Genomic DNA, 15,879 nt, shown 5'->3' with positions numbered 1-15,879 from the left:
ATATATGTGTATATATGTATAAGAGCAGGGGAAAATATGGTTATTTTACTAGTCACAAAGTATCCTGAAGTAAGGGACAATTTTTTATCTGCTTTGCTATTGGTGGAAGTGTATAGCACAGGCGTGAACTACTTCCAAGAAAGTAGATTCAGGGGTTTGAGAGCCAGAATATATTTGATGTATTTTGACTCAAAAAAGAAAAACACATTATGCCCTCCAAGAATCACTGTAACAGTCGACAAACATGGCAGTGTAGTGTCAGAGAGAGGACACAGACTTTGGGATCAGAAAGACTTGAGGTCTTTGTGTATTTTTGATCAAATTATTTAACTTCTGAACCTCAGTTCCCTCATCTATAAAATGTAGGCAATAAAACTTACCTCATAGGATTTTTATGAAAATCAAATGAGATTTATATACAGTGGATCTGACCAATAGTTAACACTAAAGAAATTGTGGTTGCTGCTATTATCATCCTCGCCATTATTTTTTTTTTTTTTTTTTTGAGACAGAGTCTCACTTTGTTGCCCGGGCTAGAGTGAGTGCCGTGGCGTCAGCTTAGCTCACAGCAACCTCAGACTCCTGGGCTTAAGCGATCCTACTGCCTCAGCCTCCCGAGTAGCTGGGACTACAGGCATGAGCAACCATGCCCGGCTAATTTTTTTGTATATATATTTTTAGTTGGCCAGATAATTTCTTTCTATTTTTAGTAGAGACGGGGTCTCACTCTTGCTCAGGCTGGTCTCGAACTCCTGACCTCGAGCGATCCACCCGCCTCGGCCTCCCAGAGCTAGGATTACAGGCGTGAGCCACCGCGCCCGGCCAATCCTCGCCATTATTACATGTGCAATATTGATGCTCCTTGTGAGTTTGCATATGTTTAGCTGAAAGCCATTACAATGCTGGTAGATGACATGGACCAATAACTGCCATCATAAGAGTATGGTTAGTCACACCGTGTAACAGTAGTCACAGATACTGAATATCATCTGTGTTTCAGGCAATATGCTACTGCTTTGACTACCTAACTGTATTGGATTCTTACCACAATGCTGCAGGCATGTTTTTCAAAGAAGGGAAAGTAGATGCAGAGGAGTTAAAGAATTCTTTTAAGGTCACACAGTTAATAAATGGCAAACCGAAACCTAGGTCTCTCTGACTCCCAAGCCCTTTTTCCCCCCTCCTTTCTGTACGACAACCAACTCTTAGGGTTAGCCATTGGCCCATACTCAGGGACCATGTCTGTTTTAGTCATCCAATTTGCCCAGCATGGTGTAGAGACACAACCCATATTTGAATGAAAGAGGGAAGGAAATAAGGAACTAGTTCTTAAAGTTGCTTTTGTCACATCTCTGGCAATGATCTGTGTGTTTGTCATACTTGCCTGAATGGTGAATGAAACGGGTTCTTCCCACACTCTCCCATTCACAACAAAGCCCCGGTTTGTCCTGTCAGTGGCCACAAAAGTGAAGCAGTCAATGTGGGAGTCCCCTCCTGAGTGCTGATAGGCCACACTCCTGCTGTCCACATCCTGCTGAGTGAAATTGTGTTGAAGCAGCGCTGTCCCCCGCAGGTAGAGCTGGCCATGCTTTGGGAGCTCGGCCAGGAGGAAGGTGAGGCTCTCCACAGGCGTGTCAGGGTCGCTCAGCTGAAGGAGGTCAGGGGAAAGCAGGCCCATGGCCCCTGCGGCCAGTCTCAACCCCTTGTTCCTGGTCACCACGGGCAAGGCTGTGTCCGCAGTCTCCAGCGTGATCTCAAGCACCCCGTGCTTGGTCCGCAGTCCATTGCTGACGATGAATCTGGCAAAGAGAGGCAAGGCAGCCTTCAGCATGGATTCTTGTGTCACCATCTACTGGAATGAAATGATAACAATACACACCTTTACTAAAGGACACGTAGTGTTGTGACTCAAATGAAAAAAATCAAGGGCAGATCTTTCAGGAGAATGCCTATCATTAACCAGTCACTGGGTAACACGTAAACTGACCATTCTATGCCCACGAGCATTTTCCCAACAGCATTAATGGCAGGCCCACGTGATGGAGCTGGAAACTCTGCCAACAATATTTCTCAGCCTTGTCAGCGCTTAGTGTAGTTCCTTGTGCAAAACAGGAATTGCCCATCTAATTAGACCCATTACATTACATGTGAGTTTAAAGAGCATACTCCTTTTATTTATTTATGATTTTGCAATTGTATTTCCTTCATAGGAATGTAATAAGCTAAACTTTTAAGACTGATAATTGGGAGGCCGATACAATAAAGTATTGAATAGGCTGAATTTGGCTTATTCATTCTATTCATGTTTTCACAGTAAATTTCTTAAGAGTGGATCACATTTCTCAGCCATGTAATTTTACCTAACTCATCTCTCCTTTCTGGACCTCATTCTCACTCTTCTATAAAATTAAAGGATGGCTCAGATGATCATTAAGTATTAGCCAACTCTAAAATGTTATGAGGCTCTAATCTCTTACAGTTTACACATGCTTCTACATTTGTTCCTTATAAAATATGTGGGAGTTATGATAGACAGGGAGTATTTCCTTGCTTCAAAGAATGTTCAGAAACTTCATGGGAGATCATAAGGAAGGTATAATAGTAGCTGGAGCTGGGACTAGAACCCAGGTCTTTTGACCTACACCCTCTGCTCTTGCAGAGTTTTTAATAAATGCTGCTCTAGCAATCCGCCACAAAAGAATTACGGCACCTAAACACCATCACAAAACTATATAAAGAGAAAGCTGAAACGATACACATTCAAGATGAGCAAAATCTCTCTTGTAATCTTGGGTTTGTGATACCATAACATGCTTTTGATTATATTGATCACTAAATCGCATTCTATCTGTTACAGCCAATCTCACAATAACACTAACTTAAATGATCTTTATAAAATTTTAATACATAATTTTTATTTTAAGGAGAATTAAGAGTATCATGTAATGATACAATATTAAAAACTCCAAAAGTTTAGGAAATCACTACTATCAGATGGGATTGACAAATTCACCATACACCAAAGAAATGCACTTAGAAATAACTGTAGAGCTGTGCCGTTAGTTTTTCTCAATCCACCACAGTTGGTAGAAATATTCATGGAGGACACACACATATTCCACTGATGCAAAAATTGCTAAAAATAATGTTTTTGTGAAATGTAAACTACATAAAAATTTCCTTTGTAGGGTTCTTTTTTTATGAGAGAAGGTATGAGGATTATATTTATTTTATTAATCTGGCAAATTTGACTAACAAGTTCTTTATTCTTTGTGAAATGTGTCTTGTGTCTTGCATCTTATGATCTCTCAAGGTTTCTTCAGGATTTGAGGGTTGATGCTTTACTTTTGGTGGTGAAGGAACCTGAACCAGGTAGTGGGGGTGCGAGGCTCAACCCCTGCCTGCGGCAAAGGACTCAGGGAGAGGAACAGCTGGACAAAAAGGGAGATGAGTTTAGCTGACTGCAGATTTTGCTTTGAACTAATTAATAAGTCTACCTATGAGGAAGATACTATATGATGCAAAGACAATGGAATTTATGTCCAAAAAGTTAACACTGCTAAGTGAAATATAACAAATAAAGTAAAATTTGACATTGGATGCACCTCTACTTGTAAAGAATGGAACCTACTCTTTTTTCCCAGCATCTTTTTTACAGTTTGAATCAGGGTATTAAATTATTTTTAGAATTATAGATTGAGCAAAATCACAGTTTCCTTAAACCAATCAGTTTTCCTTTTGTAATTCTAAACCTTAAAGAAATTATATTCTAAGCAAATTGGGCAATTTCATTGCTGAATCATGAAGTGTTTACAAAATCAGTTATTTAGAAAAAAAGAAGAAAAGTGCACCTAGAAAAATGTCTGTGTGTTCTTCAAACTTTTTAATTTAGTCACCTTCACAGTCAAAGGTCAAGTGATGTGCATTTTTAGGCATAAAAATTAGGCTCTATGTCTCAGGCAAAGCCTTTCATGGAATTATGTCCTTATTCTGTTGTTTTCCTGTTACTTTTTTATATTCCCCCTAGATCCTATCATCTGATTCAAGGTAAAATAAAAAGAAGGCTAGGTGTTCCCCAGTGCCTCCAAGTTCTCCCTTTTCCATTTTACCCCTCCAGAAATATGTTTCACACTTCTCATTCTACCCTGTTTTACAAATAAAGTAGCTCTCTATTCCCTACCAGGTCCTTATAGAGTGGAGAGTTTTAAATCAGCCGTTGATAGTCTAATACAAATGAAAGCCAAAGGTCATGTGTTGTTAGTCTATCAGTAATTGTGTAGTTAGACTTTGTACCCTATTAAAAGTCAGTCAAACATCAGTGAAGAAGGGAGGAAGGAAGAGGAAAGTAGGGGAGAGACGGGATCAGGAGCAACAGGGTTGAAAGTGAGCTCCCATGAGTCCCAGCAGCTCCGTCAGAGGCGGCCATCTTTAATGTCTGATTCTGACTTTCTTCTCTGGAGACTGAATTTCAAAATTGCCTGACAGGGTCCTCCAAGTTCAGTCTTAGGATGGCCACATTTACTCTATGCGTGCGTGACCCCTGTGAGGACACTGAGGTTGTCTCATGATCCAGGCTGTCTACCTCAAACTCCTCCCTGCCTGATGACTGGGATCTGACCACGTTGGAAACAGGCCGTCTGCCATCAGACAGATGGGCACAAGGGCAAGCAGACCGGAGGCCACAGAGGAGCAAGAAATATGTTTGCTGAGGCCACTGTTCCCAGCTGGGACACCGAGGCAGCTGTCTGCCCTGACCTAAAGCTAATAAGCCAGGATTGAAAAAAGATGCAATTTCTAAACATGACTGAATCAAATACGTCATTCCACTTTCACAAGTAATAATACAAACCACTCACAGGCAAAAAAAAAAAAAAAACAACATTGTCAGGGAGAGAGACAGAGTGAATGGTTATGGTTGGGTTCCCAGTCAAAATAAAGCCAGCAAAGCAAGTGAACCAAGGTCAATGCTGCTCATGTCTGCAAAAGTTGACCAGATGATCTTCCAAATGCTCCCCCTCCCTCAAAAAATCCTCCAAATATGTTGTAAAGGTCCTAAACAATAGTGCCATCACTATGTTGGTATCCACTCTGAGGTGAAGAAGCTGGTGCTATCGAGGTAGCAGCTCCTTCTGCAGGTCTGTTTTGTTTAATTTCCCTTATTACAACCTCCTGAGAAGGGCTGCAGCCAAGATGACCACCATTCTCATGAAATTTGGGGAATGACTCTCAGATTTGTCGGGGGTGCCTGACTGGTCTGATTTCACCATTATCACGGTGCTTTCAAGCTTTCTGCATTTCCTGGCAATAGAGTTGGCTGAAGAATCCGCCATCTGTCATGGCATTTAAAAGATAAAAATGGAATCATAAATAGCGCCAGCTCCTCAGAAAAAAAAAAAAAAAAAGTCCAGCCGGCATGTCAAAATGGAGGACATTAGCATGTTCTTTTAGTGCCCGGCTGCCAGCAGCTGAAGTCAGCTTGCTAATCACTTGGTGTCATCTGTCCTAGAACATGCTGCCAAATCTTTCTTCCAGGCCAGCAGCACCAAACAATGCAGGAGAAATTTATGATTCACAAAATATTTTTGCAGAAGGTAAAATCTGACTATTAAACTCCCCTGTTTAATTAATGCTGCCATATCTTACGTTAAAAAGAGAGAGGGGGAAAAAAATCCTCTGCCACAGAATTTATCTCTTCTACCCAGCCAAATTCCTTGCCAAATTTAACAGCAAGCAACATAAATTTAGGTGATTAGATTGGTTGCATATATTTAATTTTTAAAAAGCACCATGATCACACTTTCATTAAAACAGGCTTTCGGCTTTGGTTTAGCTCCACTTGACAAACAACACAGCAGTCCATGATTGGGTTAGAGAAATGACAAGATTAAAATGCGGGCCTTGGGCAGATGCTAGGCTCTTCCATTATAAATATGCAAAACTGCTGGCCAAATATCAGAATGACACATTGAGGAGGTTCCTTTGCACAAATGCATTTTCTCCGCAATTTTTTGGTAAAACAAGGTACAATGAAAAGAAGTCGCTGCTGGAAATGAGCTCTCAGCCCCAGATTCAGTGATGATTCAGTTATGTCAATTTAGGTGACTTCCTTTGCCTCTTGGAACCTTGGTTTTCTCATGCTTAAAATGGGCACAACCACATCTCTCTCAAGGTGATGGTTGAAAGCTTAAGAGAAATAACATAAGAAAAAGAGTCTGGTACACTGCCTGATACATCGCAGATGTTCAAGCAATACCTACACTAGCTTTCCTATGTGTAAATGAAGAGATTGGACCAAATTAACGCTTTTCAACCTTTGTTGTTTGTTTTCTCCCTATGGCCCTGTTTCCTAATCTTAAGTCATTCAAACCCCACCATCATCATTTTTATCATATGCCTGTACTCCTTACTTACTATTTTGCTTTATATCAATTCACTTTTTTCCTTAAATAAAGGTACTTAAAAGGAGAGTTTTTAACCAACTACTAGAATTGAAAGTTTTAAATACTAAAAACTTAATTACCATGAATACTACAAAAATAAATATAAGAAAATTTTGCTTTATATCAATTCACTTTTTTCCTTAAATAAAGGTACTTAAAAGGAGAGTTTTTAACCAACTACTAGAATTGAAAGTTTTAAATACTAAAAACTTAATTACCATGAATACTACAAAAATAAATATAAGAAAGTAGTGTTTTTAACTCTAGCTAGATATTGCTGCCCAAAGGCTTGACACCTGAGACCTGTACTCTCTTTGTTAAAAAGGGAACACAGTCAATAGGAAGAGCTATTAAAGACATATTAGCACCACCTGCTAAGGTGCCACAGCCTTTTTGCTAAAAGAAAACCTTGCCCAGAAGCCCAGTGTGCAAAACAAACTAGAAAACAAAGTGTCCAAAAACAAAACAGGACAAAGTTTGATCAATACATTTGTCTGAAGGGCCCAGAATCCCACCAATTTAGCTCTTCATTTTCTGTCTCTGGGAGGCCCTGGGAGGCCTTCCATAAAGTCTCAAGGCTCCTCAGAACAATGGACTGGACCAGACCAGTGACTGCTAGTCCTGACTGCATCAAGAATTGCCTGGAGAACTTTTAAAAATACAGATCTGGGCCTGAGACTGGACTTACCAAAGTTGCCTCTCTGGGGTGAGGTGCAAGAATTAGTATTTTGTAATTCTCCCAGGTAATTCTCTGAGGATCTAGAAATGTAGAAATTCCTAGGATGATTGATTTCCAAAATGCCATCTCATATGACTTCCTCTGGATGCAAATTAGGAAATTTTTACAGTATAACCAATCCTTACATATGGAGATTTTGTTTTTTAGTCTCATCATCTGATTAGTACCTAACCTTCATTTCTCAACATCTTTACACATTCATTCTTTGGCTTCTCCAGCCAGGTCACTGGTTTCTCCAATACAGTCATTAATGTCTTCAGCAGACTGTCCTGTGGGCATTGACTGAGGGAAGCAGGAATGGAGAGAAGCAAGAAGTTCCAGAAACAAGTGTAAAATTAAAAGCCCTGGATCAGATACACATGTACTAAGCCAAGAAGCACCCAGCCTTCATTAGCAAACAGGAAAAGAAGAATAATCATTGCTCTTCTCTGTAACTTCTTTCCCCCTTCAAGATCGTGCTTCGTGTTAATAAAGATCAGCAGTGAGAAGGGGCCAGGGAAAGAATGTAATAAACAATGATAACAATAACAGTAATAATAATACTGATTTAGCAGCTAGTACTGGTTTAGTTCTTCCTAAGTGCCAGGTACCATTTTAAGTACTTTACACGCATAAGCTCACTTAAACCTCCCAACAACCCTGGGAGGCAGGTGCTATGAGCATCATTTCATTTCACTGAAGAGGAAACAAGCCCAGGAACTGGTATAACTCGATGAAGGCCACAGACTTATGAGTAATTTACTTAACAACTACACCATACTACTTCTCCAACAAAAGAACCAGCTTGGAAAGGAATCCCTACTCTTAATGTTTTAATTAATGCCTAGCAACACTCAAGTGCTGAATTGGTAAAGATATTGATCAATTAAATGATTATCTGCTTGTTGAGGGACATTCATCAAGGCAAAAAAGAAGGTTCAGCTTTCCTGGATTTTTTGTTTAAGAGTTGGACTATTCAAATTGGCTTTCAGAAATCATTTTAAATGCTAAAAAGGTAAACAAAATAATCTTTGCTGAACTTTAAACTGTGTTTATCATAGCAGACATACTGAGTTTAGATAGGCAAAATGTATGAGAGAGGAGAGCAGTAGTTATTTCAATACAGGTGTATTGGTAACACTGGATAGTTTGTGGGAATCCATTGAACAATATAGGAGTGTGTTCTATTTATGTTATTTTATACCACTCTTTAGAAAGTTGTATTGTGACATGGTGAAAATTGGACCCCAGGGGCCAGAAGCCTGAGTATATGGCAGACAAATCAGTGTTCCCAGGGTCTTCTTAATCAGTAAAACTCAAAATTGGATTATGTACCATGGTTCCCTCAAAGACTAGTCCAACATTTCCTGGTCCTCATGCCTGGCCTAGGGATCTGTATTTCTATTAAGGGCCTCAAGTTTGGGCAGCTTTGAGGATTGCTAGATTATAGATCTTCTAGAGTTGCTCTTGCCGTATGTGACTTGAAACACATTTCCACATCTTAAATGAACGTAGACCTTCATTAATGTGGTATCTTTGCCTTTTCACCAGACTGTTATTCACTCCAGTGATTTATTTGATACAGAATCCTTGAACAGGTGCACAGCCCCCAATTATACCATTGTTTCTATGGGGGAAGATGATCCACTTTATGACAACATGATTTATGATACAGTTACCGGAACACATTGTGTCAAAAGGCAGTGTCTGCTTATGCCAAATGTTTACTAATAAATGTGTTTTCCTCAGATAGACAAACATACTCCAAAGAGGGGGGAAATTACTTTTCTACGTCTATCCTTAGCTGGGACCCTCAGCTCTTCACATTTCTCCTCATAGAAGAGATTGTATTTAGGTCTGCTTATTGCATTTATTTTTCAATAACAGGCCCTAATGTCTCGCTTTGCTGCTGTCATTTTAATTGTGCACCTTCTAGGCAATAGAAGAAAAGCACAGCTATACCACAGCTGGAAAAGGATTCATTTTTTTTTCTTTCTTTATTTCCTTTTTTTAAAAATAAATGTTATTGTATATACTTAAAGTATACAACATGATGTTATGAGATATATATATTTTGTAAAATGATTACTATAGTGCAACACATTAACATATCTCCTTTTCTCTTTCCTTTTTTCTTTTTTTTTGTTTGAGACAGGGTCTCACTCTGTTGCCCAGCTACAGTGCAGTGGTGTCATCATAACTCACTGCAACCTCAAACTCTTGGGCTTAAGCAATCCTCCTCCCTCAGCCTCCGAAGTAGCTGGGACTACACGCCTGGCTAATTTTTCTATTTTTTGCAGAGATGGTATCTTGCTCTTGCTCAGCCTAGTCTCCTGGCTTCAAGCAATCCTCCTGCCTCGGCCTCCCAGAGTGCTAGGATTATAGACATGAGCCACCATTCCCAGCCTTTTCTCTTTCTAAGTATTAATCCCAGGAAGGGGGTCAGAAAAGTTTCCATGGGGCTCACCTGAACGTGTCACTTGGGACAGCTGCCTTGCCCTTATGTACGTAGCAAACCATCTGCCCTGCTACATCCATTTGGCTGAAGCTTGTAATGGGGATTCCAGGGTATCGAACATATTCCAACTGGCCATGTCGTGGCGGGGAGGTGATAACATAGAGCAGCTCCTCAGGCTTGTCTGTTCCGTCCAAAGCCAGGAGAGTGGTGGTTGTCAAGAAACCTCTGTCACCTTTAGACACCACCAGTGGTTTTGTGAGGATGACGATATCACCTGTGTGGCAGAAGAGGTTGCAGTCAAGAACCACATTTAAAAAGAAATAATGTCCCCAGCAAAGGTAGAAGACAAAGGTCAAACTGTGCAAAAATCAAAACGAACATGACATAGAAAGGTTTACATAACTATTTTCAATAAAAGAATTAGGCTAAATACATGAACAGATATTTCACAGAATAGGAAACACATGTAGCCAATAATATATAAAAAAATGCCCAATCTCATGAATGATTGTGGAAATACAAACAAGATCACAGTAAGTTGCCACCTCATAACTCCGACTGGCAAAGATGTAGAAGTCTGACTGTACTAAGTGTTGGAGAAGATGTAGAGCAAGAGAATCTCGCATACAGTTCTGGAGGGAGTGTAAATTGGTACACAATTTGGCATTATTTTGTAAAGTGTTGGATATTCACATATGCCTTGACCCAGTGATTCCACCAGAGCCGTGTACCTGAAAGAAACATTTGCACTTGTACCCCAGGAGACACATATCAAAGTGGTCCTTGCAGCGCTGCTTGGAATTGAAAACACTGGAGACAACCCAATTACCTTTTCAAAAGGTGAATGTATATACAAACATGTATGTCTATTCATACAATGGATTTCATACAGTAACAAAACAAATGAACTACAGCTACATACAACAACACAAATGTGGTTTATCAACATTTATTAGTTATGTGAGCAAATTGAGAAAACTATAAACAAAAGTTAGAAAATAATACAAAATTCAAGACAGTGGTATTCTCTGGAAGATGAGCAGAGAATATAGGAAGATGTCTACTATTGTTAATATTCCAGTCCTTGAATTTTGTGGTGGTTGCACAGGGATTCATCATATATTTTAGAAAGAATGTATGTTTATACAAGCACGTTTATAGTAGGATTATTCAGAATAGCCAAGAGATAGAAGCAACCCAAGTGCCCCTTCACAGAAGAATGGATAAACAAAATGTAATATACACATGCAATGGAATATAATTCAGCCTTACAAGGGAGGGAATTCTGGCACATGCTACTACATGGATGAACCTTGAGGGCATTATGCTAAGTTAAATAAGCCAGTCATGAAAAGATACATACTGTATGATTCCACTTGTATGAAATACCTAGAGTATTCGAACTCATAGAAACAGAACACAGAATGGTGTTTGCCAGGAACTAGGGCAGGGGGGAATGGGGAGCAGTTATCTAATGGGCAAAGAATTTTAGTTTTGCAAGATGAAAAGTTTTGGAGATTGGAGGTACAAAAATATGAATATATTTAACATTACTGAACTGTACACTTGAAAATGGTTAATATGGTACATTTTGTGTTATGCATATTTGACCACAGTTTTTAAAAATGTATAAGTGAGTGTATGAATGAGCAAGGGAGAATTGGGTCACACATGAACCGATGCAGTTTTACAAACTAGAAATTATAATTCAATTTCAATCACCTGAGGTCCATTAAAAAATGTTAATATCTAAAATATGGACCTTCTACTTTGTGTCAGGCACAGATCTAAGGGCGCTTACATATTCACACCAATCCTGTAAAGTATACCATATTCCCCGGATTATAAATGAGGAAGCTAAGGTGTAGAAATGCTAACTAACCTGCTAATGGTCACACAGTTAATAAACTGTGGAGCAAGAATTTGTACTCAAGCCATCTTAACTTGAGAGCACAAGCTCTTAAATACTGTATTATTTTGCTCCCTCCCTTTAATAGATAGGGAGTTCTTATGAATCAATACTAAGAGTGAATATCCAAAAAGGAAAATATGTGAAGTAAATGTCAAGCCATTTCAGAATTAAAAAATTAGAATTAAAAAATGGCCAATAAAATTTTGAAAAGATATTCAGTCTCATAAGGAAACAAGAAATGAAAACAAAACATGAAGGTGATATAATTTTAACCAGTGGTTCTCAACGAAGGGCAATTTTGCCACCCCCCTACCCCCTGGGGACATTTGGCAATGTCTGGACACATTGTTGGCTGCTATAACTGAGGGTTGCTATTAATACCTGCATCTAGTGGGTAGAGGCCTGAGATGCTGCTAAACATTCTACAATGCATAAGGAAGTCCCTTACAACAAAGAATTATCCATCCCCAAATGTCAACAGTGCCAAGACTGGGAAACCTTGTTTTAAATAACTGAATTGGTCTTTTTGCTTTACTATGTATTTACCTCAAAATGTTATGCAACTTCATAGTATCTACATAGAGTCAAAGACCATCCTAAATTTAAGCGAAATTTGAGGCACAGATGCTACAGAGTGAAGTGAGATTAATACATCAAGCAAATAAGAAAAATGAACAAGGCCTGGGAAACAAAACAGCACTCACAAGAGGTTTCATCAGAAGCAGAAAATGGGACTGAGGGGAGGACGAGCAACTGCCTCTTGCCACAGTGCGATTTTCAGCACTGTGAGGGCAGAGTATGGGTTAGGGTCAACTCTAGACCAGGTCCTCCTAAACTTCTCTGAAAGATCTCCACATTGTTTTTGCAACTGTGCAAATCAGAAGACACAACAGAACCAGAAGGGTTAATGTTATTTATAATAGTTCCCAAATGGAAATAATCCAACTTGCTCAATATTATGGTTATGATTAAATCTAACTATTCAGTATAGTTTTATTTAGAGATAATTATGGTTATAAAGTTATACAGCAACCTAAGAAAACTCATGCTAATTAAAAAAAAAAACCCAAACCAGGATACAGTGAGAAAACATCACTATATAAAAAGAAACAAAGAAGAAAATTTCTGAACTTTTGAAAAGGTTAATAGGTTAATATATCTATGTGGAATAGTTTTTCATAAATCCTTTTAGAATACGATCACATGTCGATGGCAGTGGAGTCTGATGAGGCACTGGCCAGCCTTGTTTCCTCTCTTCCTAGAGGCATAGCTTGTTTCCAAGCCCAACCTCCCTTAATGTGGCACATGACCATGACCTAGCCACTGGAATGTGTACCAGAGAGGTCCACCACCTTTGAGCCTAGTCCATGAAATCCTCTAATTTTCCTCTACATCTCATGTCCTGAGTGACTCCAAGGCCTTCAGAGATGAGGGACTGTCTAGACAACAAGAGTCCCCAGATGACTGTGGAACAGAGCTCTTCTCCAGCACTGTGAAATGAAGTGCTAAGCCAATGAGAAGAAGGCCTACACTAAAACATTAGTTGTCTGTTCTAACACATTATTTCTATTACATTTTTCCTGGAAATATACTTATGATGGACATAGGTTTTTGCAGAGAGAAATAAATGTGTACAGTAACATCTATCTTATCTGAAAGTGACTTATTAGACATCTTCAAGGAACACAGTTTACAACCAGGAAATAAGCAAATAAAATATATTATTATATAGCCCAAAATAAGCATCTCAAGATCAATCAAGCTGACTGAAATTTTTAAAAAAATTTTAGGACAATTGTAATTCTACCACACATGAAGTCAGATTTTTTTTTAATTGAACTTAAGCATCCAATTTAACTCTGAGCTTCCTGGCAGCCAAGGCAAAAGAAAGAAAGAAAAGAAAACAAAGAAAGAAAGAAAAGAAAACGAAAGAAAGAAAAGAAAGAAAGAAAGAAGGAAGGAAGGAAGGAAGGAAGGAAGGAAGGAAGGAAGGAAGGAAGGAAGGAAGGAAGGAAGGAAGAAAGATTGATTCAGTCAATTAAGCATGTACTGAGAATCTAAGACTATGCTTGGTTCTGGGACTATCTAGATCCTGGGACTATACAGATGAATGAGCTATGATCCTTACCCTCCTCACAAAAGCTATAAACAAAATTATGGCCAGTGACAGTTGGGCATCAGGGCCTTAAACTCTCCCTTGATGAGCTTTGTTTTTTAAAATTCTCCTCCATCCACCGTTTATAAGCTACTGAATTGTATTATACAAGTGATTCTGCTCGATTAATCCAAGAGAAGCTTACTATCTTACAGGGTTTCCTTTGTCCCTAAGGAGTGTATATTAGCACCTTCAAAGTTAAAAGAGCAACAACTTCCAGCCTTTTCAACAACAAAGTTCCTTTAAATTTTAAAATGTATTTATTTTATTTTTTTTATTATTATACTAGAAATATTTTCCTTTTAAACTCCATTCTTAAGCAATAGATCACTTCCTGAAGAGAGTTATTACATCACTTTGGTAAAATTTTACATAAAGCAAAAATCCCTAACAGTTCAAGTAGACTGTGCAGCCACATTGTAAACAAGGCTGGATTTCCAAGAGGTGTTTTGAAATACTGAAAATAACAAATGGATTGGCTACCCTCGTGAACCTCATAGATCCCCAGGCAAAGCAGGTGAGGAGCCCATGGATCTAAATATAAATGACAGAATTTCAGGGATGAAGGATGGAAGAAAGAAAAGACAGAGAAAGAAACACATGAGTTCTTATACCAGCTCACTTCCGGTTATAAAAATTGATCCCAATAAACCTCGGTAGACATGTCTTTACCTTTTACCATGTCCTTGATGGTGATATGACAGTCAAAAGCAGGTGACCTATTGTCGCCATCCCAAAGGGAGAAGGTGAAGCTATCTTGATTCTGGGAATCCATTGCCCCGGTGTGCGTGTATCTCAGCAAGTTCAGATCCACTTCCTCCTGAGTGCATTTCATCCCAGGATACAGAGGGACCCAGTCCCTCCCTATCTGAAAGGTGCCAGAATTAGTCAGCTGCCCATGGCTTTTTTCCCCAAGCCATGTTAGTGAACACTTTCCATATTCCCTGAAAACCTCCAACAGAAATGATATTTATTTCAGGGAAATCCCAGTTTTTGCCATCTTACATTATTTTTTTTCTTTTCAAAGAAATAGATTAAAATAATTCAAGACCTTAGGAAAAAACTAGCTTCAACCAAATGGTCTTTGACAAAGTCATGTGGCAATACAACAGCATTGCTACTTCCAAGGTATTTATCATAAGCAATCACAGCTGATTAAATATTCCGATTAATGAGAGCAGGTGGGTAATTGAGCTGCTGGAATGGGTTTTTTAGAAATTAAATGTGTTTCCTTTAGAGTTTCCTTTTTTTTAGTTCACATCGTTGGACAACTAATCAAACCTATTTTTTTTTTCAAAATGATTTGTTACTGGTCTTATCTGAAATAGATAAAACAAAAATAGAATGGAGGCATTTACTCTCCAGTACATTTTCTGGCCTTACTCAAGCCCAAAGAAAATGATCAGGATCACTACCACTCTCTCATTTATATCATTTCTATCCTAAGTCAGCAAAACATATAAACTGTAAATATCATATATTATTTTTATCAGAATCTTCTAAAAGTAAGCCAACATTATCAAGCTTGGTTCAGAAAGTGTGGCACTTTAAATTTAAAAAGGTTCTTATGTTGAGGGATTTGGCTAACAATTGAGAGTATTAGAAAATGTAATAATAAATCTGTATTATATTAATAATCCTATTATTATTCTCTTAAGGTATGCAGCTTTCCCTAGGAATAGCTCATAAAATGTCATTTGACATAATTCAAGAAAAATGTCATATTAAAATTTATCATATGATATTATTCTGCTCTTTTCCTGTCTGGTGTAAGAGACTAAAACATAAATTTAAATCATTTTCTTTTCATTTCTCTTGATACATTATTGCAGAGACTCCCAGTTCCAGCAAAAGAGCTGCTTGTTCTTATCTCTCCCCCTCGTGTTACCACCTCCCTTTATGTCATTCTACTTGATAAAGTTTCTTTCTCTTTAATATTTTTGCCCATCTGATGTTTGTAGACTTGTGTTGCACCCCGGTGCTTACTGGATGAAAGTTAATTATATCATAATAATTAAGCTCGGTGCTGGTTTTCATCGTGAGATCTATTTGCAAATTCAATTTTAAAAACAGATCCTCTTTCAGGTTTCAAACTGGACAGTCAGCAATTCTATTTAACTTTTTCCCTTTGTAATTTTGTCTGAAAAAGTATTAATAAATACAGAAGATATCTTTTGCACTTTCTTATTTCCATCT

At 38.4% G+C, this 15,879-nt stretch overlaps 1 protein-coding gene across 3 annotated transcripts in view; it reads right to left on the bottom strand.

The window, feature by feature from the left end:
- Positions 1-15,879, bottom strand: part of FREM1 (FRAS1 related extracellular matrix 1) — a 138,770-nt gene that overhangs the window by 38,214 nt on the left and 84,677 nt on the right. Inside the window, exons 23-25 of one of the 3 annotated variants that reach the window (XM_045562571.1) lie at positions 14,356-14,551; positions 9,626-9,890; positions 1,385-1,799 (exon numbers count right to left, since the gene is read on the bottom strand). In XM_045562571.1, the coding sequence (XP_045418527.1) occupies positions 1,385-1,799; positions 9,626-9,890; positions 14,356-14,551 (876 nt within the window). Of the gene's footprint in view, positions 1-1,384; positions 1,853-9,625; positions 9,891-14,355; positions 14,552-15,879 lie in introns of those variants that run through there. The other 2 variants (XM_045562569.1, XM_045562570.1) reach the window with 2 other exon arrangements.

The sequence above is a fragment of the Lemur catta genome, chromosome 10 (assembly GCF_020740605.2).
Source record: "Lemur catta isolate mLemCat1 chromosome 10, mLemCat1.pri, whole genome shotgun sequence".
In the NCBI taxonomy this organism is placed as follows: Eukaryota; Metazoa; Chordata; class Mammalia; order Primates; family Lemuridae; genus Lemur; species Lemur catta.
This window is presented reverse-complemented; position numbering and strand designations above follow the sequence as displayed.